At 40.2% G+C, this 23,511-nt stretch overlaps 1 protein-coding gene across 2 annotated transcripts in view; it reads left to right on the top strand.

Moving 5' to 3' along the window:
• The window catches only part of ngfa (nerve growth factor a (beta polypeptide)), a 46,945-nt gene extending 24,379 nt beyond the window's left edge, over positions 1 to 22,566 (top strand). For both annotated transcript variants that reach the window (XM_015967986.3, XM_054745969.2), the window contains 2 exons: positions 20,830 to 20,937; positions 21,308 to 22,566. In XM_015967986.3, the coding sequence (XP_015823472.1) occupies positions 21,319 to 22,179 (861 nt within the window). In that variant the 5' untranslated portion in view covers positions 20,830 to 20,937; positions 21,308 to 21,318 and the 3' untranslated portion in view covers positions 22,180 to 22,566. The remainder of the gene's footprint in view (positions 1 to 20,829; positions 20,938 to 21,307) is intronic.
• Positions 22,567 to 23,511: the final 945 nt, after the last annotated feature.

The raw sequence follows: 23,511 nt of genomic DNA, 5'->3' as shown, positions 1-23,511 counted from the left end.
TTTTCTCTCCAACCACCTGGGAGGCACAACAGTTTTTTTGCACAGGCTATAAGACCATTAAGCAGCATGATGCTGCTGTGACATGTGATTGTTGTTGTTTTATTTAGTTTTTAGTATTTTTAATTAGTTTTTATTTATTGTACTTGTATATTCTTTTGTCTATTTTAGCTTAGCATGTATTTGTGGTCATAGTGACCAAAGTCACTATATCTTTTACACTACTGGCACTGATAGGGAGCTAGTGAGAAACAACATTTTGTTTCTACCTGAGCAGATTTTTAATTATCATGTAAGAAATTACAATAAATCTCTGTTGAATCTTGCTGTACAAACCCTGTTTGAACAAAAGCATCTGTTGTAAAGCATGTTTAACTTTATTCAAACACATTTACTCCTGAAATGAAAGTCAGCTAAATGTTTTAGTTATTTGAAGCACTTTTCGAAATATAACAGTAAAATACTGCAGAAGTCAAAGTCAGATAGGATTCTGGTTTATTTTGGATTCCCTTCCTAAAACCCATATGGATTCAATCTTTCAATTAAAAATAATCATTGTTCAGCTTACAGGAAAAAAATGTGGAACAATAGTGGAAAAGCTGAGGTTAATCTTTATGTCGTGTCTCTGCTTTGTCTCAGAGTTGCTTTTTTATAAACACTCCACTCCAGTGTAGTTTTGTCAAAAAAAGACGCTCATCCCTTTACCGCAAGAAATTGTGGTGGAAAAGAGGATAAAAGGACTTTTCAGACTGAGAAAGTAAAGCTGAGGCTTGTTACTCCTGGAAGAGTGTGGACTAGTCTGCTTTAATCAACATGACTCTCAGCCATTTTGAATTAGAGGAGAGTGTGATTGAAAGTGCATGCCACAGTCGTGTTTGGTTTTCTGGTAACACGTGATGGAATAAACAATCTTTTCTTATGCTACTGCCATTGAGCCAAGTGGGTTGTGTACAATCAAAGAAACTTAAAGACCAAGTTCACTGAGAAACCATTCTTACTGATTATTTAATTGGTCACCCTGAGTTTAACATGCTGAATATGAAAACAGCCTTCTACCCCTATTTCCTGCATTAGCTTCTGATAGAAAATAGACGGTGAAATGCTCATATTAGAAAAGCCAGTCAATTCCACGTCACACTGAAGATTAGCACTCATGAAGACACCCATTCAGGCCGTGACGAGGAAGGCTGTTGTTGGTCTAGCTTTTAGGAGAGATCAGAGCACATCTTGGCTAGTAGAAGCTTACCGTTAGCATTAGGAACTCCGCCACACAGCAAAACGTCTTCAAGCTTGCGTAATGGAGATAAAACATCAACACAGAGCAAGCATGTCACGTTGCTGTTGTAACGTCCAGCAATGGTCAGTTTTAGGTACAGTTGACCATTCACTATCAGGTCAAAAACAAGACACGAGACTGCATGTGTCCTTTCTAAATCAGCCTGCCTTCATCCCACCAGCTGGAGCTCAGAGCCTGCAGCTCTGAACACAGATAATGAAATGTCAACCATAACATTCTCTCCTCAAGGTCAAGTCTTTCAGGATTCTTCATGCCTCCATATAAGGAACACTCACAGCCCGGATTAGTTGCTAAGTCAAAGAATGATTTCCTAAATCAGATATGAACTTCTACAACTTATAAGCTAGATAATCATTAAATAAACATTTGTTTATTGCTACTTATAATTATAATATTATGAAATGTTTCATTAATCGGTGCTCAATGATTGAAGTTTGAAATGAATGTTTTGTTATGATTACAGTGACTGAAATATGTTTCAGCATGTTGATATGACAAGGTCATCACCATTTGCACCCACACATTCTATCAGAAGCTAATTTGCATTTTATGTTATGGGAAATGTATGTTATTTTGGTGCTGTATTGGATGGAATGTGGTGTGCTCTTATACTGGAGATGTATATTGTATAGTGAAATGTACGGTGGCCCTGAAGTGCAAACCACAAAAAAAAATCACAACGCAACAACAAATTGAAACACGCAACAACAAATCACTTAATGCAAAAACAAATCACAAAACGCACAACAAATTGAAAAGCGCAAAAACAAATTCACTAAATGCAACAAAAAATCACTAAGCGCAAAAACAAATCACTGAATGCACAACAAATTGAAAAGCACAACAACAAATTCACTAAACACAAAAACAAATCACTAAACGCACAACAAATTGAAAAGCCTAACAACAAATCACTAAACGCACAACAAATTGAAAAGCGCAACAACAAATTCACTAAACACAAAAACAAATCACTAAATGCACAACAAATTGAAAAGCCTAACAACAAACCACTAAACGCACAACGAATTGAAAAGCGCAACAACAAATTCACTAAACGCAAAACCAAATTGAAAACCACAAAAACAAACTGGAAAAGGTAGGTACCACTGCTGCAACAACAGGCATCACTGATTGGATGATGGATCCGTTGGCCTTTTGAACCGGAAGTTGTTCTGCCGAACGTGGTTATGTGAAAGAGCAGTCAGTGGGTGTGTCCGAATCCACAGGCAGGATGCTTACGAGTACGGGTCCTCACCGGTCTAGCAAGGCCGGGTCCTTGCCAGACCGCTAAGACCGGAATTCAGTGGCTCTGAATTCGGACAGTCTAGCCTTCACCTCTACGGTGGCCCGTAGGTCCCATCACAGCCACGGCGGCAGCTACATGCAAAGGAAAAATGCTAAAGCTAGCGAAAATCGAGCAGGAATATTAAGGAGCTACAGCAGCTTCACGTCCATCAGCAGCTTTTGTTCACAACCGTTTTCAGGTAAAGTAACTTTGTTTATTCTAGAAGCTTTCAGGACTTACATGTTAACTTTAGATGGTTTAATGTATGTTTTAAGCTACAGAATGAACTTGTTAAACGTACACAACACATTACTACAGAGTATTAGCATGTAGGTAATTAATATAAACCAAATGCATTATAAATGTTGAATTCAGTAGTTTTCTAATATAAATTGGACCTTAGAACTTATTTTGCATCAAATGGGGTAAAACGTTTTAATAAACAGGCTTTTTAATAAAATAGCATTGAACTGTTTTCAATGTGCATTTGTTTATTCAACTTAAGCCTAATAATGATTAGATCTGTCTTAAAATGTAAATTCTCTGTAGTTTTCCCTGTTGCTTTTCTTTAAACTGAACAGAACCAGTGTACTGCAGGTTATATGTTTTGTTTTACATTTTTTCAATTAAAAAAACTCTTTTTTAATCTATTACAAGTCAGCATGCACTGTGCTGCACATCTGCCTCTGTGCTGGTGAAGTTGTGGGTCTGGAGGATGAGCGTGAGGAAGATGTGTGTGGAGGAGGTCAGTGGTGCTCTGTCCTGCAGGAGGTACCAGCAGACCACCACTATTGTTAACAGACAAGTCATTCAAAGAAATGTAACAGCCGTCGTCTGAGCCAGCCCAGCAGGCCCTGTAGATGGACGATGGAGTGGACAGTGAGAGGAAGCGTCCCAAAGCTCTCTCTCAGCAGACCGTCCTGTAAGATGTTCCTCTGGCCAGAAACGTCCAGCCACGGGTCTGCTCCAGCCCTCCATCCACGTCTGGATCCTCCTGCAGCAGATCCAACTGCACTGTTAAAGACCTCCTGCTCACTCAGTTTGAATAAATGATCCAGGAAGAGTCACTCAGGTTAATCCTGCTTTAACTGTACAAAACTGGTCCATACTGGTTTTGATCTGTAAATAATTGTAACATATTATAAATAATCTTGTCTCCTTACCATCTTTTCATTTTCTGTTCATGTAACATGTTCAAAAACATCTAATAAAATTGGTGATAAAATCAATGACCAGAAAGAGTTATCAGTATTTGTTTTAAAAAATGTGTTCAAATATCAAACAGCTAAATAACATTAACATGATAACAGTAGAAGGCCTCTCTCCCAGGATGACCAACAGGTAAAGCCATAGGCGTCATTTTAACCGGGGACACCGGGGACATGTCCCCGGCAAAATTTGTGATTGGCAGCTGTGTCCCCCCCCACTTTCAAAAAAGCCTGCTGATGAGGATTTTTGTTTTACCAGCTCAGATCTTATACCAGGGGTCGGCAACCTGTTTCCATCAAAGAGCCATTATTACCCGTTTCCCACAGTAAAGAAAACACCGCAGCAGCCGCGGCGTTGTGGGCGGGGCCTAGCCTCAGACAGCAGAGAGCTGCTCACAACAGGTGACAGCAGCCGGTACCATGGGCGTCGCACCCGTGGGGGATTCAACACCCACACTTTTCCAGCTGTTTTGCTCATCTCCACACCAGTCTGGTTTCTTTATGTTGCACTCACTCTGTTTGCCTCATCTCCTTCTTCACCTCCGCTTCTGACAGCCGATGTTGGGTTTCCAGGAGAGCAGGAGAGGGAGGGACGGAAGAGCTCGACTGAATTCATAATTTTACATCTTGACATTAGATGTACAAAGTCTGAGTTTGATAAAGTGAAGAACAACCATTTGCAGAGGTTTATAACAGGCGCGGCGCCAGGTTTTCATTTTTGGGTGGGCCACGGTTATTCTGGACGGACCTTAATAAGCTGTGACTTAGTGAGGCAGGCAGGTCGCACTAGAAAATTTTGTTTAAAAAGACGTCATAAATGTTTTCCCCCGTCATTTTTATTTATAAAATATGAAGTAAAACTCCCAGTTTAATTTTCATTCATTTGTCATTAGTATGTAGTCTATACCCGTGCGTTAAGTGGACCATCTTCCAGTAAAAGCCAAGCATCCAGCCCACCTCTCCAAATGCGTAAAATGTGCATCAGCTGCTAGTTAGGCGCGCCGCGCGCACCATCAGCTCCGTCAGCCCAGACAAGAGCAGAGCAAATAGAGAAAGAATAGAGGATACTTGTGTCTGGATGTGGATGGAGATTACATTTTACAGCAGCCTGATCATCATTTAAATACATAAACCATCACCTGTCTTCTAGTCCACGCTATCAGCATTATTTTAATTGGTGTGTGTGTGTGTGTGTGTGTGTGTGTGTGTGTGTGTGTGTGTGTGTGTGTGTGTTCCACTTCAAACACTGGTCTAACCAACCAGACCAGTGTGTCCAGTAACACATTAATGTTACAATTAAACAGTTTCACTTCATGTAGGCTAGGAACATTTCACCTGCCGTGGCCCGACCGCTTCTGCTCCACATAAACTTTGTGCGTAATCAAATGTCTCTACAGGTGCTTTCTGAGCTGCCTCAGACTGGATGTGTCATGCGTCTCCATATTGGAGACGGGAACAAGCGCTGTTCAGCCAAACTTTCATAATTTCATAAAAATAACATTTTTCCAAGTGACACATTCCTCAGAGAGACCGGGTTTCCAGACCGCTTCAGTGGGAGGAAATGAACGAACATCCTTGAGTTTATCCATCAAAATAAACAGTCAAATGGAAATATCTGTAACTTGTCATTTAACTCTTTTGCCTTCCTGTGAAGATTGTTGCAAAGAGAAACAATTAAACTTGATTAACCCCAGAGCCACGCGCACTGCGCTGTACGTCGTGACTGTAAATGAGGAGGAAACGATTTAATCGGATCCTTTTCTTTTCAACATGGTTTAATGTAAAGTTTCATTCAGTACAAACTTTAGTTATACCAATATAACGAGACAGAGTCTGGATTTGTATTCTGAACAGTTTAAACATGTTTAAAACGGAGACATGCGTGACGCGTCTAAAATTCGCACCTGCTCCGCTATTATGGAAATTAAACTAACAAGATGAATAACATGAACGTATTTTAGGCACAGACAACATCCCCAACACTTTTGAAAAGCTTGCAACGCGCCTGGTCGCTCGTGTACGTCAAAGTTATCTTTCGTAAGAAGATAATCAATAAAACGATTTATATAAAGTGGATCCAGAAGTTGTAGCCTGTCTCTGCCGACAATATTTTGATATTTTTCACCCTGTTGGTGGTTTTACTGAGCAGGTGCCACTTTTGTCACGCGATTCTTTTTAAAACATGTTTAGACTGTTCAGAATACAAATCCAGGCTCTGTCACGTTTGATTGTTGTAATTAAACTTTGTAGGTGGGGGAGGTCAGAAAGCAGCTCAGAAGCGCCTATGATTACGCACAAGCGTGACGCGTCAACCCGGTCTCACAGTAAGACCGGGTTGGACCTGTTCAGGTTTACGCAGACAATCTTTACATTTAGAATTGGCATACAGATGTAAAATTAATGCAGTAAAATATAAAGCATTTTATTTAAATATCCATTCATTATTTTACAAGCACAGAGAGCCGCATGATGGATGGAGGAGCCGCATGCGGCTCCAGAGCCGCGGGGTGCCGACCCCTGTGCTAGCCTATATTGTCCCCAGCAATTTTTAAACCCCACTCAAGTGTATGGTTAGTGTCCCCAGCAATTCTGAAAACAAACTGACGCCCTTGGGTAAAGCCTCTCCTGACTCTGGACACCTGCAGTCCTACAGAGAAAATCAGAGACCACAGGTAACAAAAAGGCAATGAACACATTTTTACATTTATCCACATGAGAAGATAAAACTTTTATTCTTCACACAAACACTTTTCACTTCATTAAAACGTGTCAGCTGTGTAAATCCCTTAATGTAAAACTACTTTTCACAAAAGAACTTCTGTGTGCGTAAACAGCTTCACTCTTCACCTCTAAGCTTAATAAAAACGCTTCTTTGCTCCGTTGTCCTTAAAACAAATGACAAGTTTAATTCGCCACCCACACACACACACACACACACACGGGAATAACTGGGACCTGCGAAACAAACTCGTTCTGGGTGATTTCTGCCTAAAATGTAATTTTAAAAACAAATATAAAAACAAAAAAATGTCTATAAACTGAACCGCTTTAAGCTTTTTAGGTTTCTACAGCTAGTTTTTAACAAACTTACGTTTAAAACTTCTTAGCTCTCCCCATTTTCTCTTCCTGTTGAAAATCCACAGCCGGTGCGCAAAGCATGCTGGGATAGCCTTGTTCTGTGAAGATACAACAGACCCATCCTCGAAATGTGGGCGGAGCGAGGACGCGTTTGAGGACACAAGAATGAGTATTCTTGGAATTCTGACAGTACTCGTCGCTGCGCTGTGAGGTCATCGACCTCAAAATGCACTCTTACAAGCATCCTTCCCATGGATTCGCAACATGTGGATCACTGGTAATGTTCAAGTTTGTAAAAATGCATTACGCAGAACAACTTCCGGTTCAAAAGGCTAACAGATCCATCATCCAATCAGTGATGCCTGTTGTTGCACCATTGGTACCTACCTCTTCCGGTTTGTTTTTTGTTTTTGCACTTTTCAATTTGTTGCGCATTTTGTGACTTGTTTTTGCGTTTAGTGAATTCGTTGTTGCGCTTTGGGATTTGTTTTTGCGCTTTGTGATTTGTTTTTGCGTTTAGTGAATTTGTTTTTGCGTTAAGTGAATATGTTTTTGCGTTAAGTACCTACCTTTTCCGGTGTATTTTTTGTTTTTGTGGTTTTCAATTTGGTTTTGCGTTTAGTGAATTTGTTGTTGCGCTTTTCAATTTGTTGTGCGTTTAGTGATTTGTTGTTAGGCTTTTCAATTTGTTGTTGTGCTTTTCAATTTGTTGTGCGTTTAGTGATTTGTTTTTGTGTTTAGTAAATTTGTTGTTGCGCTTTTCAATTTGTTGTGCGTTTACTGATCTGTTTTTGTGTTTAGTGAATTTGTTGTTGCGCTTTTCAATTTGTTGTGCGTTTAGTGATTTGTTTTTGCACGTAGTGATTTTTTGATGCATTTAGTGAATTTGCTGTTGCGCTTTTCAATTTGTTGTGCGTTTAGTGATTTGTTGTTAGGCTTTTCAATTTGTTGTTGTGCTTTTCAATTTGTTGTGCGTTTAGTGATTTGTTTTTGTGTTCAGTGAATTTGTTGTTGCGCTTTTCAATTTGTTGTGCATTTAGTGATTTGTTTTTGCACTTACTGATTTTTTTTGTTGCATTTAGTGAATTTGTTGTTGCGCTTTTCAATGTGTTGTGCGTTTAGTGATTTGTTGTTAGGCTTTTCAATTTGTTGTTGTGCTTTTCAGTTAGTTGTGCGTTTACTGATCTGTTTTTGTGTTAGTGAATTTGTTGTTGCGCTTTTCAATTTGTTGTGCATTTAGTGATTTGTTTTTGCACGTAGTGATTTTTTGATGCATTTAGTGAATTTGTTGTTGCGCTTTTCAATTTGTTGTGCGTTTAGTGATTTGTTTTTGCACGTAGTGATTTTTTGATGCATTTAGTGAATTTGCTGTTGCGCTTTTCAATTTGTTGTGCGTTTAGTGATTTGTTGTTAGGCTTTTCAATTTGTTGTTGTGCTTTTCAATTTGTTGTGCGTTTAGTGATTTGTTTTTGTGTTCAGTGAATTTGTTGTTGCGCTTTTCAATTTGTTGTGCATTTAGTGATTTGTTTTTGCGCTTACTGATTTTTTTTTGTTGCATTTAGTGAATTTGTTGTTGCGCTTTTCAATGTGTTGTGCGTTTAGTGATTTGTTGTTAGGCTTTTCAATTTGTTGTTGTGCTTTTCAGTTAGTTGTGCGTTTACTGATCTGTTTTTGTGTTAGTGAATTTGTTGTTGCGCTTTTCAATTTGTTGTGCATTTAGTGATTTGTTTTTGCACGTAGTGATTTTTTGATGCATTTAGTGAATTTGTTTTTGCACTTTTCAATTTGTTGTGCGTTTTGTGATTTGTTTTTGCATTAAGTGATTTGTTGTTGCGTGTTTCAATTTGTTGTTGCGTTAAGTGATTTGTTTTTGTGGTTTGCACTTCAGGGCCACCGTAGAAATGGATTGTTTGTTTGTGAGCCCAGTATTGATGCATGAATAATGTATTTTTTTGGATGATGTTATGACCCCAGGAAGAATAGCAACTGTTTTAACAGTGGCTAATGGGGATTTTAATAAACAAACAAACAAACAAGGACAAAGTAAGGTTATGTTAAACCCATGACACATAAATAGTCCTTTACCCAGATCAGACCATCCGGTATCAAAGAAGGCGTGTTTCTGAGTTGTCTTGTTAACATTCCTCAACTTGTCAACCTCTGGTTGGCTACACAAATCATAACATGAGAACATTAAAACTGCATCACTCTGGTGAGTTTTTAGTTCTAGAGAAAGCTTCAGATCGTCCACCTGATGCAAAACCCTCTTTAACCATCAAAGCGTTTGACACGTCGTCAAAACCTTTTTGCACCTTTAAAGCTGATACCGCAACAGTTCCTGCAGAACAAGCTGATATTGTTTAGACTCCTTCAGAGTCCCAGACGCACGGTTCCATCCACCTGTCGTGACCCGAGACATCTCTGGACTGGAGAAGTCGGTGCTGTGGTCAATCTACTGGACCTTCGGTGCCAGAAGTCATCTGACCTCTCTGACCTTCGGATCCATTAAGGGGGTCTCCGAAAATGGGTGAAGTAGACACACAGATAGCGTCTGATGTGCTTTTGATAGTAATCAACTTCCTAGCTTAACGCAACCCAAATTCTTTTACATCCAGAACTCAGCTCTCCTAGATACGGAAGTTCTGACTAACATCGCATTCACACACAGGTTTCCTACATCACATTTATTTCCATCCATCACAGTAAATGCTTAGTTAAATTGTCATTTTTTAATTGTTGGTAAAATAAGTCTTACTTTTATAAGCCTGACTGTTTTCTGAATCAAAACGAAGTGTATACAATCCCCTAATAAATAAAGAATCCTAGAATCTTCTGATTAACACAGTAAAGACCAAGCAGGGTTGATATTCTATATTTAGATAGAGTATCACAGCTTATTGGTCATAGGTAGAGGTAATATATATTGAGCTCTTAAAGCCTATTTACCAAACCCTACACTGTTAGCCAATTAGAGGCGAGGTGTCCGGATATCAGACTCTAAAACCTGCCGTCTTCTGCTCCCCTCTGCTCTGTCTGATTGCTAGTGCCTGAAACAGGAGCACGAGGGCTTATTTCCCACAAAAATCGACTGACAGGGCAATAATTTATACTGAAGGCAAGGCTGCTTTATTTATATAACACATTTAAAACACAGGGGCAATTCTTTGGGCTTTGCAATTAGCATTAAATGGCCCAACAACAAACAGGAGAACACAAATTAAAAACATACACAGATAAAATTATAATTTTGAGCTAAAAGGAAAAGACAGAATTAAGGTTGAGCAATTACATCACAGATTACAGTGGAGAGGAAGCAGCATAAGAAACCATTCATTCAAAGGCTGATGAGTATATTAGGGTTTTGATTTCAACAACACTCGAGTTGGGGCAGATCTGAGGTCATGGGGAAGCTGATTCCATATGAGAGCAGCATAGTAACTAAATTCATCTACACCATGTTTTGTTTTGACCCGCGGTTCTACCAGCTGATTGTTTCCAAGGGATCTCAGAGCCCTGTTGGGTGTAAATACAGGAATGAGATCGGACATGTATTTTGGTCCCATGCCGTTGAGGGATTTATAAACTAGGAGCACTTTGAAATCTATTCTGTAGTTTACTGGTAACCAGTGTAGAGATCTAAGAACAGGAGTGATGTGCTCCATCCTCATTGTTCTTGTTAAGAATCTAGCAACAGCTGCAGTTGATTCACAGCTTTTTGGGAAGGCCAGTTAGGAGACCATTGCAGTAGTCCAGCCGACTAGAAATAAAAGCATGAATACGTTTCTCTAAGTCTGGTCTGGAAGTGAGACCTCTGAAACTTGATATTTTATGGTGATAAAATGCTGATTTAGTTATAGCCTTAATATGTCCAGAGAAGTCCAGGTAAGAGTCAGTAATAACACCAAGATTTCTAACATGGATTTTTGTCTTTATTCCCCTGAAGTTCAGCTGAGCAACAACATCCATCCTAACCTTCTTATTGCCAAAGGCATCAGCATCAGCAGAGTGAGAATGTGAGAGTGCGTGAACAATGGAAAGCACTTTGAAAGCCTAGAAAAGTGCTGTATAAATCCTAACTATTAATATCGTAATTATTATTATTAATATTTAAGCAAATGTAATGAAAATCAAGTGGACTTGGTTTGAAACAGATTACTAATTGTTCAATCAAATGTACATGTAGAGATAAACCAACTGCTTTTCTGCAATAGACAGAATGCACGCACACACACACACACACACACACACTTGTCTTATAAAAAAAATATTTGAAGATTTATCAGACAGCCAGAAACATAAATATGTGCACAAACAAATCATCAGAAAAGTGTTTTGGCCCCAAACCCTCTAATGTAAACCAGGGACGAAATTTTTATTTCAGAAGTGGGGGGGACACAGCAGGCTTGTGCGGATTTGGGGTGGGGGGTGTTATGTAAAGACCCCTTGACACGGCACGTGCCCATCTCAATAATTTTTCCATCCTCAATATATATATATATATATATATATATATATATATATATATATATCAAAGTTAAAAAATGTACAACTCTATTATTATTTTTATTTATTATCATTATTGAAGTGCAGTTTTGGATGTTGACAATGGATAGGCCATTGTATTTATTGTTTTGGGTCTTTTTTATTGTTTTTGGTGCAACATTTTCTAACAGGGAGTGAGATTCCTTTTTTATTCATTTTTTGTTTGTTATTTTTATTCATTTAGAAGTTCTGGTTCTGGACATTTCAATGTTAAATGAAGGTTTATTTGTTGCATTTTAAAGGGTGTACTTGCATTATTATGATATATTAACATTATATTAGTGGTTATTTTGGTCTAGATAATGTTGACAATGATATCGTTTATCATCAACAATTTGTTGGACAAAATATCGTCCAGCAAAATTTGTTACTTTCCCAGGCCTAGTCAAAAGTATAAAAATTATTTATACATAAACGGTCCCTCCTGAGATCTGGCCGTTTGTTCATTTGCTGTGTTAGAGGACATGCTGAACTAATGTTTTACACATGATCATCACCCTAACATTTGAGTGTATAAAAACATATTAAAAATGTTTTTTCCCTTAAAAGTGTTTAAACAGTTGTTGCATTTCAACACACAAAAAATAAATGGAAAAAATAAGATAAATCTAATGAAAAGTGTACATCTTTGACATTAAGCTTAAAAAAATCTGTTGACGATGATGATACTGTTCATTTTTCAGAGCTTTTTAATGTGAAAATATACATTGCAATAGATAAGTTTACAATAAAGTTAAATGATAAAAGTTTTGAAGTTACACCTACTACTACTAGTAATAATAATTATGATGATAATAGTAATAATAAAAAAATAATTATTATAATAATACGAATAAATTGTGTATGAGGAGTCAGTTATGTGGAGGAGATGAGTTTGTAAAAGTTAGTTTTGAGTATGTTTGTGAAGGAGGAGGTGAGTCTGAGCTTAATGCAGGGGTGTCACATGTTCCAACTTACGTTTTGACTTTGAAAGAAGTCTCTTATATCCACTTTTCGTTTTCTTGACATGCTGCCTCCTGGCTGTGCCTAACTACCAAAGACTCACAAATGAACACTTATTCAAATGTTATGTAATGGAAGCTGAGCTGAGCTCTGATATTACACAGCGTCTAGTTGACGATGTGACTCAGTACCGGTGTTCCCTAGCGGCTCCAAACTAGCAAAACAACGTGAGCACGTTCTGACTGTTTCCAACTTGAGTGACAGCAGCAACAGCCAATAATACGTTAGCAAGTATCAGCAGAGCCAATAGATTAGCTTTTGGGCGGGTCTAATAGGAAACCGGTTTCCGTTTCGGTCCTAGTGCTCAACCAAATCCATTTAATGGAGCGTAACATTGTTTTTGGACGGAAAAAAGTGCAGGGGACCAAAACTGCCTTTTGAAAAAGTGGGGGGGACATGTCCCACCCGTCCCCCCCCAAAATTACGTCCCAGATGTAAACAAACACAGTCCATAATGGAAGTTTGAGTGAGAGGGTCATTGGATTTATCTCTAAATATGTTGCAGTCTTCCTCAGAGACAAGACAAATACTGTCCAACTCTACTCGCTGCTCACCACCTGCACTCGTGCACTTGCATGGCTTCAAAATCTGTTCGACGTTAGACACAGAAACAGCCACGAAGTCAGGAAGTAACCTCTGGCTCATAACTGTGAGCGGCAGGTCAGATTCCAGCAGCAAAGAGGAGAGGACAGATTAATGAAAGACAGACACAATAAAGCAGAAACAGAGAAGAGCGTTTCGAAGACGTTGTCTTTTCCCAGTCTTTTTCTGTTATTGTCCACTTTCTGGCTGGTCTGATAATCTCTCAGCATTCCCAACAGACACGTGTTTATTAAATTACATCTGATAAAAAAACATCTGTGTAAACGACTCAACGCTCGCCTTTGGAAACCTAATCAGTGTCTCCACTTTCATTGTCTGTTTTATGGCCTCATTAGAAGTGAATTTGTTAGAAATTGTTGCCCAAGACGTTGATGTATTTTTTAAGAAGCATTGTGGCAACTGTGAGACATGTTTAAGGAACCTTCATACCTGTTTTCCTGAGTCTGTCTGCCAGCAGACTTTGAACAAATGTGCTTGTCTTTGATATTTAATAGAAAACATTTTTTTTAATTACATATATTTAATCTGTTCTTAACCACACACTTTTTATTGCCATCCATTAAGTACAAGTTGATCTCAAGAACAGATTTTTTCCATTCTTACAAACATATAGTAGTTGGCCTTGTATCACAATGGGCAGTAAAACTTATTTTATGTGTCATACCACTAGAGAACAAAGTGTTTTAGCAGGCTGAGTGTGTGTGTCTGTCAGGTTGACAGTGTTTGTCTGGTTCTTCTTAAGTCCTGAGGCCAGAGTTGTACGTTTAAACTATTTCTGATTTACAACAGGTGCTTTGGTTCTCACAGCAAACGTCTCTAAAGAACAAGAGGCATGGGAACGGAGATTTACACTCATGCTTTTAAACTGCTTAAAAGTGTTAAAGAACATCTGTGCAGAGCTAAGAGTTCGACTGTTATTCTTTTTGTGATATATTATATATCATATCATTGGTTGTATATTGGTTGTGCATCCTTATAAAAAATACCTTCATCAGTAATGTTCATCACGACAAAGAAACAAACTTTTTGCTGGTATTGTTTAAAAGACCTGTTGAGCCACAACACTTGCTCACACATGCTGTAATTTTAGAGTCACTGTGCAACTAGCAGGCCACTTAACTCGGGAGCACCTGGCAAACATGGGAATTCATGCAAATTTCACACAGAAATGTCTATCCAGAGCTGTACAATGGTGCAGTGGCTTGCACTACAACTTCAGATCACAGCTAGTGATGAGACGTTCACGAACAAATCAAATCTTTTGAACAGGTTTTTAAAGTGAGTGATGAGAGCCGAGTCCATGTAAAGAGCCGTTCATCTTGTCTTCCGGTAACAAACCTCCCCGGAAATTGGTAAAGCGCACCCACTCAAACCCCACCCACCGCTGTGACCAACGTAGGAAGAACGCTAACCATCCCCGTGAACCCTCATGGACACCGCAGGAACACGTTTCTCTTAATACCAATTCAATTTGTTGACCCTGTGAAGAAGATTTTGTGATGCCTGCAGTGATAATCTTTAAATTTCCACTTGTTAGTTTCCCAATATTTAAGATACACACATTGTGCTTGACAATGTGTTTATAGGTATGTTGCTGTTGTCTTTGAATGCATAAATGCAGAATAACACATTACTGGTTTGTGTTGCTATTAGTAGTGAGTCTGTGCTAAACACTCAGCAGACCATAGTGGTTTTCTGATTTGCAACTGGAACACAGCTGAGTCAGGTTTAGCATCATTCCCAGATCCAAGTGTTGTCTTTTGAGCTAAATGGAATGCAGCATGAGACTTGTGGCTCTTTGTTCTCTGTTTGCATCTACACATTTATTTATTTATTTATTTATTTTCATTTTAATTTCCTGCATCCTTAAAGTCCAGCACTTGGAAAAAAGTGCCTGCTCTTAGGCAGCTGATGAGGAACATGGACTTTTGACAGACCCTGTGTGTTTCTAATAATACTAAGACAATTTTTCTCCCAGATAATGTTTCACTCTCTATAATGGTTCACCAACTCCCATCTTTGAGGACTACCATCCTACTGTTTCCCTGCTCCAACACACCTGATTTAGATGAAGCGGGGATTAACAGTCTTCTGTAGAAGTCAGCATGGTAGGAGGTCATCCAGTGTAAATCACTAGGGTGTGCTGGAAAACACTTGTAAAACATGCAGGATGGCAGCCTTCCAGGTCATGAGTTTGTGACCTCTGCTCCACACTGTGAATATTCTACTTTTCCATCAGGATGCTGGAAAGACACAGTGTGTGGTTCTAAACAAAATTAGAAACAAAATCTACATTTTCTAACAGTTTTCAGTAAATTCAAGATCAAACTGAAAATCATGTTATTTATTCCCATATTTTTTTCCTCTATGTTGTAAAGAAGCAGATGAGCATTGAAGGCAGAAGATCTACCCTTACGTAGAAACAACATCCACAGTGACCTCCTTTGGACCAAAATTAGCCCATAGCTGCATGCCCTGGGGACGTCAACACAGGAGGTCTAAAATCTGTCATCTGGTGTGTCAGTCTGCACCTTCAGGAGACTAAATTTGGCCTGGAAAATACATCAATTCAACATGACTTTTCGCTGTGGGCAACAATGTTTTTAACATGATTTCCTACACCTGTGTTAGACATGCCTAGGACGTCACAAAAAGTTACCCGAACTGTAGTACAAATATTTGAAGGCATATTATGCAACTTTTTCATATTTTCTTGACCCATTATGTGCTAAAAGGACCCTTTGTCAGGTGAATGAAATGTCACTCGGAACCCCACCAGCCTCTGTGGCCACAATACCACATTTACAACTTTTAAGCTGCGGACATTCCCTGTTGGACTTAAGCCGATTTTACAAAACAATGCCATCAATTTGACGGAATGCCATGCCAGCATCAAGGAGCCATAGGTTGTTCATAAGTGGTCAGACCGTAGCGGTAGTGTGGCGCAATCATGTCCTTTTTATAAAAGATGGCGGCATAAGGAGGTATGGGGGCAGTCTCTGCACTGCCACGGATTTCCGTTTGTCTTAGACATAACTTGCATTTATTGCAATTGAAGCTGCGATCGTTATGTTTTTTTTCAACAAGTGCTCCTAAAGGTGTCTGTCCTTCACAGTCCTCGTGCAATCTCAGGTGATCTGAGCTTCAGCTTTAACGGAGAGTTTCAGCTGATTTTGTTCAAAAAGCTAAATTTACAGCCCATGTTTTACTTTCATTTTCAATATAGTTGCCAGCCTGAGCTCTGCAGTAACTCCCCACGTCATCAAGACACTTCCTTCTGTTGCACCAAGACAGACAATTACCGCAATATTACCACCAAGAAAGGCGGAACGAATGCCACAAAATTTGCGCAATGCCATGGCGTGTTTATAAGACACCATGCAGTTCTTGGTTTTCATTGACATGTTGTTGTTTAGCATTTTTAACTCAAATTTGTTAAGTAAGGTTTGGATCTGACTACGAATTATCAAAACTGCTATACTCAATCCATGCTAGTATGGACCACAGTTTAAATGAAGACAAATCTTTCCTAAAAGCATTTCAACCTTGCAGCTATCAATGTTGACTTCTTTTTGTGTGTGTGTGTGTGGGGGGGGGGGGGGGTTAGAAAAGTAAAAAAAAACTACTTCTGCACAAAGTTCATTGTGGGAATAAATGCATCATTGAGACGATTATTATACAGAATGCAAGTTATGCCACTTTAACTTTGGCTTTATTTTTCAGACATAGTTTTAGTCAAGTTGCAGTAAACGCCTACAAAACTTTATTTATTTTATTCCTAGCTTTTTATTCTGTATAAATCTTACCTGTGATGAGTCATTCATGGATCAGATCCTCTCCCATTCTATTCATCAATGTCTGAGTGTGTTTCTGTTTTCTGACAGCAGAACAAGTAAATTATGAGCGTCACCTAATTGTCTCATAACATGATATCATTTCTCGTGACAAAAACTTTGTTCAAGGCCGAATCTTGGCTGTTGCATTAGTGTTGCATGGCGGCCTATCTAAACTGTGACTAGAATTCTTTTTAAGTTTTGATTGCAAAAGAAACATTGAGGATGTAAGAAAACTGGAAGTTGTGCGAGTGCTTTTTTCAGCAATAGGAAGGCAAGTTGGGGTGAAAGCAGGAAATGAGTGTCAAGTGTGAAAATTAACTTTTAATTTAAGATGAAACATTCTCCAAAAGTCAGGAGAGGGGGAGAGGGAGAGCAAGTTGACCTGGCGGTCATCCGGCTTGAAAATGATTTCCAGTGGTTGACAGCAGGAGGAAATGCACTACACAGGGCTGATGAGAGACAGGAGAAAACTGTTTACCTTTCTCCATGCTCCTCTGCATCCCTCTCACTCTGCCGTCTTTTTTTTCTCCTCATCTCTCTGCCTCTGCTCCTGTCATTCTCTCCTTCTCACCCCTTCATAATCTGATGCAGTTGTCATCACTCACAGAGACATGTGTGTTTGTTTGAGAGGACCACTGATACGCTGCTCTGGCACATCTTTTAACAGGAACTTGTAACTAATGACTAATGTAGCCCACAGATAGGAGGAAACGCTGGCTTACTGTAAACTAACCTCCTGCTAATGGAAGGCGATGCTCTCCTTTCATGGTCTGGGCCACCTGTACTGCTCTCGCAGCTCCTAAACCACAAGCAGCACTGGGGTCTGATCAGTACATCATGTTGTTGACTGGGTGGATAAATACAAGTGTGCTACAGACAAACACAAGGTAGTCAGTACCAGAAACAGTGTGGCTGGGCTCCCAACGCCTTTGGCTATGTAATACGTCTCTGTCTGAACTGTTTTCCTCTCATGCTGCCTTGTGATTGGCTGTCTTGGTCCCAACCTCACAGCTGCATAACTTATGTCTTCTTTTCCCTCAACTTTCATCATCTTCAGTTAAGAAAGTAACAAATTCTGGGTTATCCAGGTAGTGCTGTGCGGTGTGTGTCATGCTCGTGCCACTGGTGCATTTGGAAGTGATGAATGACTCAACTGAAAGTGGTTGACTCACTAGCTGGCGTGTTGTGAGAAAGGGAACTCCTTGGTTTGCAGCGAATCCCCCGAGGCTGCTTTGCAAAATCAGTTCTCATGAAGATCCTCAACGGAGACTCCTGTATGGGGTATGATTCACAAAACAATTATTTTCCAACTGCTTTGTTTATACCGCTGCGTATTAGCGCAGCATGTTGGCTGTCAGCAAACGTGAATCACGCTGTCTTTCTCATTTCTGTTGCTGTAATGGTTTTGGAATTCCTTTGTGATTATTTGGTCATGCATCGGTCTCCTGCCATCTTTCTTAATCTCCAAGGCATTGCTTGCGTGTTTGTGTTTCAGACCTTTTTTTTTATTACTTGGATGTCAGAAGAGAAAAGCAATTCTTTTGAAAGGAAATATTCACACCATTTCAAGACCAGTCAGACTATTCATAGAAAATGTAATTGCAAGTGAATAGAAATGATCTACTATGCTCACCAGCTCAATGACACATCCCTCCATACATGTGAGCCGATGTGCAGAAACATTGCGTAGCAGTGTGAATACGCACTAGTAGAACCAAAAGGTTTTAGACCCAACTTGTGTTCTGTGACTTTATTGGACTCTCAAATCTGTCTTGGAGGAATTCTGGCTCACTCCTCCTCACATTGTCTGTTTATTGAGATTTGGCAACAGTCATTTATGCAAAGCTCTCCAAAGGTCCCAGTGAAGGACTACCAGCAGTCGCACCGGAGTCCCAGGAGACAAAAACGGCAATCCCCCAGGCCCGCCCACAGCCGCCCTCTCCATGGCAGGCCAAGCCCGAGACCAAAGGGCACTCAACCCATCAGAGCCCTGGAACCCAGACCCCACCAGGCAGCCACAGGGAGTGAGCCGGCAGATGCCCCCGGTCAGCAGAGCTGGTCCCGTTCTTACTGGGGTACTGATGAGAAGGCACCCCCGCCCAATGCAGAGCAAAGTGACCCACCACCCCAGACCCCAACCAGAAATTTAATTCATTTGATTTATTTTCAACAACATTTTGGTGAATATTTCCAAATTAATAGCAAAAACTACACATTGTCACTTTGAAACATCATTGATTTGTTTTCATTGCTTTTGAATTTCGTATATTGATAAACTTATTGAATTGCACAAAATTCCAGATGATCAGAAATACATATGTACAACATATGAATTTAATGTTTTATTAAAGCTGGTATTCCTCAAAAAATTTGTTATGCATTCTCGATGCATTTCTGTTAATATTTGTGTTTGTTATTCTGTGTACAGTATTTGTGCAAAGGGGTCAGTTAGGACACACAGACAGATCGTGCGCAAGTGTTGGAGTAATCCCATAACTTAGAGGTGCTCCTCCAAACCGCTCTGACCCCAGCGCTCATGGGATGCAGTGTTTATGCTGGCTCCAATGGTATTAAACACAAGCTGCATATTTTTAACATTAGGATCCTCCAGGCTCAACCTGGGCCATGGAAACAGCTAGCTACCCGTCAACCTGGATCAGTCAACCCTCTGCATGTTTGGACCACCTTCTGCTGTGTATATGTGAAGCTGAGAGTATGTGATTGTGTTTACTGATGTCAAAAGATATGAGCTGTCAAACAATAGTTGTCTTCTGAGATGGCTCGATTGTTGCAAAGACACAAACTAACCTTGTGGTAAAGTTCGGAGATGTTTTTTGATTAAACAAAATTACAGCAGTGTATAAGAATTTGCATGTGCTTGACTAAACAGTGCATTTTTAAACCAGAAACAAAGGCGAAAATCCTATGAAGTTGTATTTTCAACTTAATTTCATTTTACTCAAAACTACATTGAAGCCTAAATGCAAACAGCTCCACATTTAGCTGCTTTTTTATTACTAGTTGTAGAAAATGTGGTTCTAAGAAGAGGGGAAAATCAGCCTTGAACATTCTTAGCCTGTGGAAAAATACCTGAGCAAGAATTAAGAAAAGCTAAACCTCTCTCTTGAAGCATAGCTGATATCCCAGTGACATTTTGATACGTCTCAGCTGCTTGACTGTGTTTCTGCATGCTGATGCTCTGTTCCAGGCAAATCAGGCAACAGTGACCCCTAACGGGCACTTTCTAGATGATTTAAGATCTGTAGAATATTCCGTTTAAAATATCTTTTGTAAAGTTTACCATTAATCACAAAAGACTTCTAAGATTTTTCTTTACTTGGCTGGAAGGCCACACATGTCCTCCGTTTAGTTAAAATTTCACATGCAGAAGTAAATATTTGCACCACCCATAAACTTTGTGGTATTCCAACACTGTTTCTGCAAGATGTGGATTGCAGATAAGTCAAAAGTCCTGACAGATCAGTTTCAGCTCACCTTGGTGACCCAGTGAGTGTTTGCAGGAGAAGAAGCGCGTGTATTCATACACACAAGGGTTAGGGTTAGTATCTAAGCATGCAAACTATACTTAAAAACAGCCTCACATGCATTCCTGCATGCACATGCTTGTTGTGGATGTCTACAGACTCTCTGTAGGCACATTTTCTGTCCCAGTGTGCTGTTCATTAAATATAGTACAAAGCATCTAATGAGGTGGGAAATTCCTCACGTAACAATGTGTGGCCCGCTGGAACTCGAAGAGTTAAACACGGCGACGGTGCGTGCACTTTGCATTAGATAAGGTCATAAGGTCACAGAATCAAAACAACGTTTTTAAGTTTCTAAAAAAATGATTCTGTTACAGGTTTTTGGAGAATAACCTCACTTTACGTAACTTTAACTCTGACGTGTTATTGACAGCACATGTTACAGGGGGTAAAACAGGCTCAAGTACTCATTTTACATTTGTGTGTGTTGCAGAACTGTGGTTCAGAGGGTCCAGATGGCAGCCATGAGGGGCCTGGCATTCGTTGAAGTCTGGCTCTAGAGTCTGCAAGAGCTCCCGCTTCAACTGGACACATTCCACAGGTACTTATAAACACCTACGATCGCAACAGGAGGAGCATGCGACATGTGGAACAAAAGCAGGACTAAAAGCATTGACGTGGCTGTAAAATTGGACAAATATTTCTGACTACAGCAGTAAAATTGTGGGAAAAAAACACCTATTAACTAGACTGCTGATAGATTTACAACTGCTTCCTGGATGATTCTGGTGCTGCAACAAGTTATTTTTAAAGAGTCCTTTGTAAGAGCTATTTGGCTTTTAAACTGAACTGACAGAGCTGCCAACATTAAACAAATGACTATTTATGGAGTCAGAGACAAACTGTTACTAGAGAGGACTTCCAGTAATTGAAGCATTTAATCTAGACATGTTTTTCTGATTTTGGCTCAGGACGTGTGCCCATGAGGTCGTCACCACTGGTCCTGCTCTTCCTGATCGGCGTCCAGGCTGTACTGAACATGGGTGGTGGGTTGGCCCGAAGTGCTGGGGCGGCCAATCGCAGAGCAGGACAGCAGGAGACAACAGCCAGGGACCACCTTTCTCAGGACCACACTTTGCAGCAGCATCATAGGACCACCCACCACAGGACCAAGAGGCCTCATCGAGCAGCTTCAAACACACAGAACAGGAGTCCAGTTGTTGGGCGTTCCGCTGCGGGTTCCTCATTCGACCTTTCAAGTCCAGTGGTAGACCCCAAGCTCTTCTCTAAGAGACGATACCGTCCCTCGCCCCGTGTTGTCTTCAGTGAGGTGCCCCCATCCCACGATGCCCTGGAAGGAGAGGGCTATGACATTGAAGGAGTCAAGGAGGTGAGGGTGCGGCGCAGAGCAGGATCACACATCATGCACAGAGGGGAGTACTCAGTGTGTGACAGCATAAACACCTGGGTGGGAAACCTGACACGAGCCACAGACATAGCTGGGAATGAAGTGACCGTGCTCCCCAACGTTACAATCAACAACGTGGTCAAGAAACAGTTCTTCTATGAGACCACCTGTCGATCCCCCACACACAGGGGCACTGGGGCTGCGAATGGGAGCCGGCCTGGAGGACGGGGCGGAAAACAAGGCTCAAAATCCAGCACCTCAGGTTGCCTTGGCATTGACAGTCGCCACTGGAACTCCTACTGCACCAACACACACATATTTGTAAGTGCCCTGACCATCTTCAAGGAACGGACAGCCTGGCGTTTTATCCGAATCAATGCCGCGTGTGTGTGTGTTCTCAGTCGGAAGTCTTGGGGAGGAAGACTGGCACACTGACTGAGGATGACTCCCAACCACTGGACTATGAAAGCACTCAAACACACATAGACACTTCTACTAAACAGCCACTGCAGCTTTCTTGCCAATACTGTAACTTTCCTCCACCTCCAAATCATACACTCCCACTGATCGCAGCATTCAATCAACACACACATTAACATACATACACACACCCTTTTATTCAATTCCCCTTCCCCCTGACCCTACCTCAGTCACAAAAGTCCTGGTTGTTTTAAGTTATGAGGACTGCATGTCATATTTATGGTCTATACAGTCAATATGAAAGTATATACAGTACGTGTACATATACAAAATGAATTTCAAGCTTTTAATGTTGATGTCATTGTTGTGTTGTTGTTATTTATTAAACACCTCATTATTTGCCTGGTTTGTTGTTCTTGTTGAGCATGTTGGTGGAGACTTTAAGCTGCTTATTAACATTTATTAGAACTTACTTTTGCAGAGTGCATCTCAGACCTGAACTTGTTGAACGTGTTAAAGTCCTAAACATTTGAAATTATTTTTAGATTCAACAAGCTTTTGTAGAATTGGTTTTAAATGTTTGAAAAAAAAAGATAAATAAAGTGTTCCCATAGGACTTACCCATCTTAAAATGATCATGGACTTTAGTTTCACATCCTGCAGGGTGAAACTACTGCAAGAGATCAAAGGAGTCCATCAGATAAAACCTATGCTGGGATGCGAAAGTTTGCGGCAGCCATGTTAATCTTCATGATTTTCCTGTATGAACCGTTGGTTGTTCCGATAAAAAAAAATTCTGTTAAATATATCATACAGGAGACACACAGTGATATTTGAGAAGTGAATCAAAGTCTAGGATTTACAGAAAGTGTGCAACAATTGTTTATATAAAAAAATTAGGCATAAATTTGGGCACAACAAATTAACTTAAGTAGATCACTCCTGGAAATACCAGGCTCTAAACGCTGGTCCCAATGCTTTAGTCTGGATTCTGATTGAAGGTATTCTGGATCACTCTTCTTAGCAGAACATCTCTAGTTCATTCAGGTATCATGGCTTCCGAGCACAGACAGCGCTCTTTAACTGTCACCACAGATTTTCATGAGATGGCCATTCCAGAACATTCTACTTGTTCCTCTACATGGATGCTTTGTAGATTCTGGCTAGTGTTTAGGGTCGTTGCTTCGTAGAAAGGTCCAGCCCCGTGCAGTTTCAGCTTTGTCACTGATTCCTGAGCATTGGTCTCCAGAATCTGCTGATATTGAGTGGATTCCATGCATCCTTCAACTTTAACAAGATTCCCAGTCCCTGCACAGCCCCACAGCATGATGGAACCACCACCAATGT

Source organism: Nothobranchius furzeri, chromosome 15 (genome assembly GCF_043380555.1).
Source record: "Nothobranchius furzeri strain GRZ-AD chromosome 15, NfurGRZ-RIMD1, whole genome shotgun sequence".
NCBI lineage: Eukaryota > Metazoa > Chordata > Actinopteri > Cyprinodontiformes > Nothobranchiidae > Nothobranchius > Nothobranchius furzeri.
Note: the sequence above shows the minus strand (reverse complement) of the source record. Positions and strands in the feature narration are given on the sequence as shown.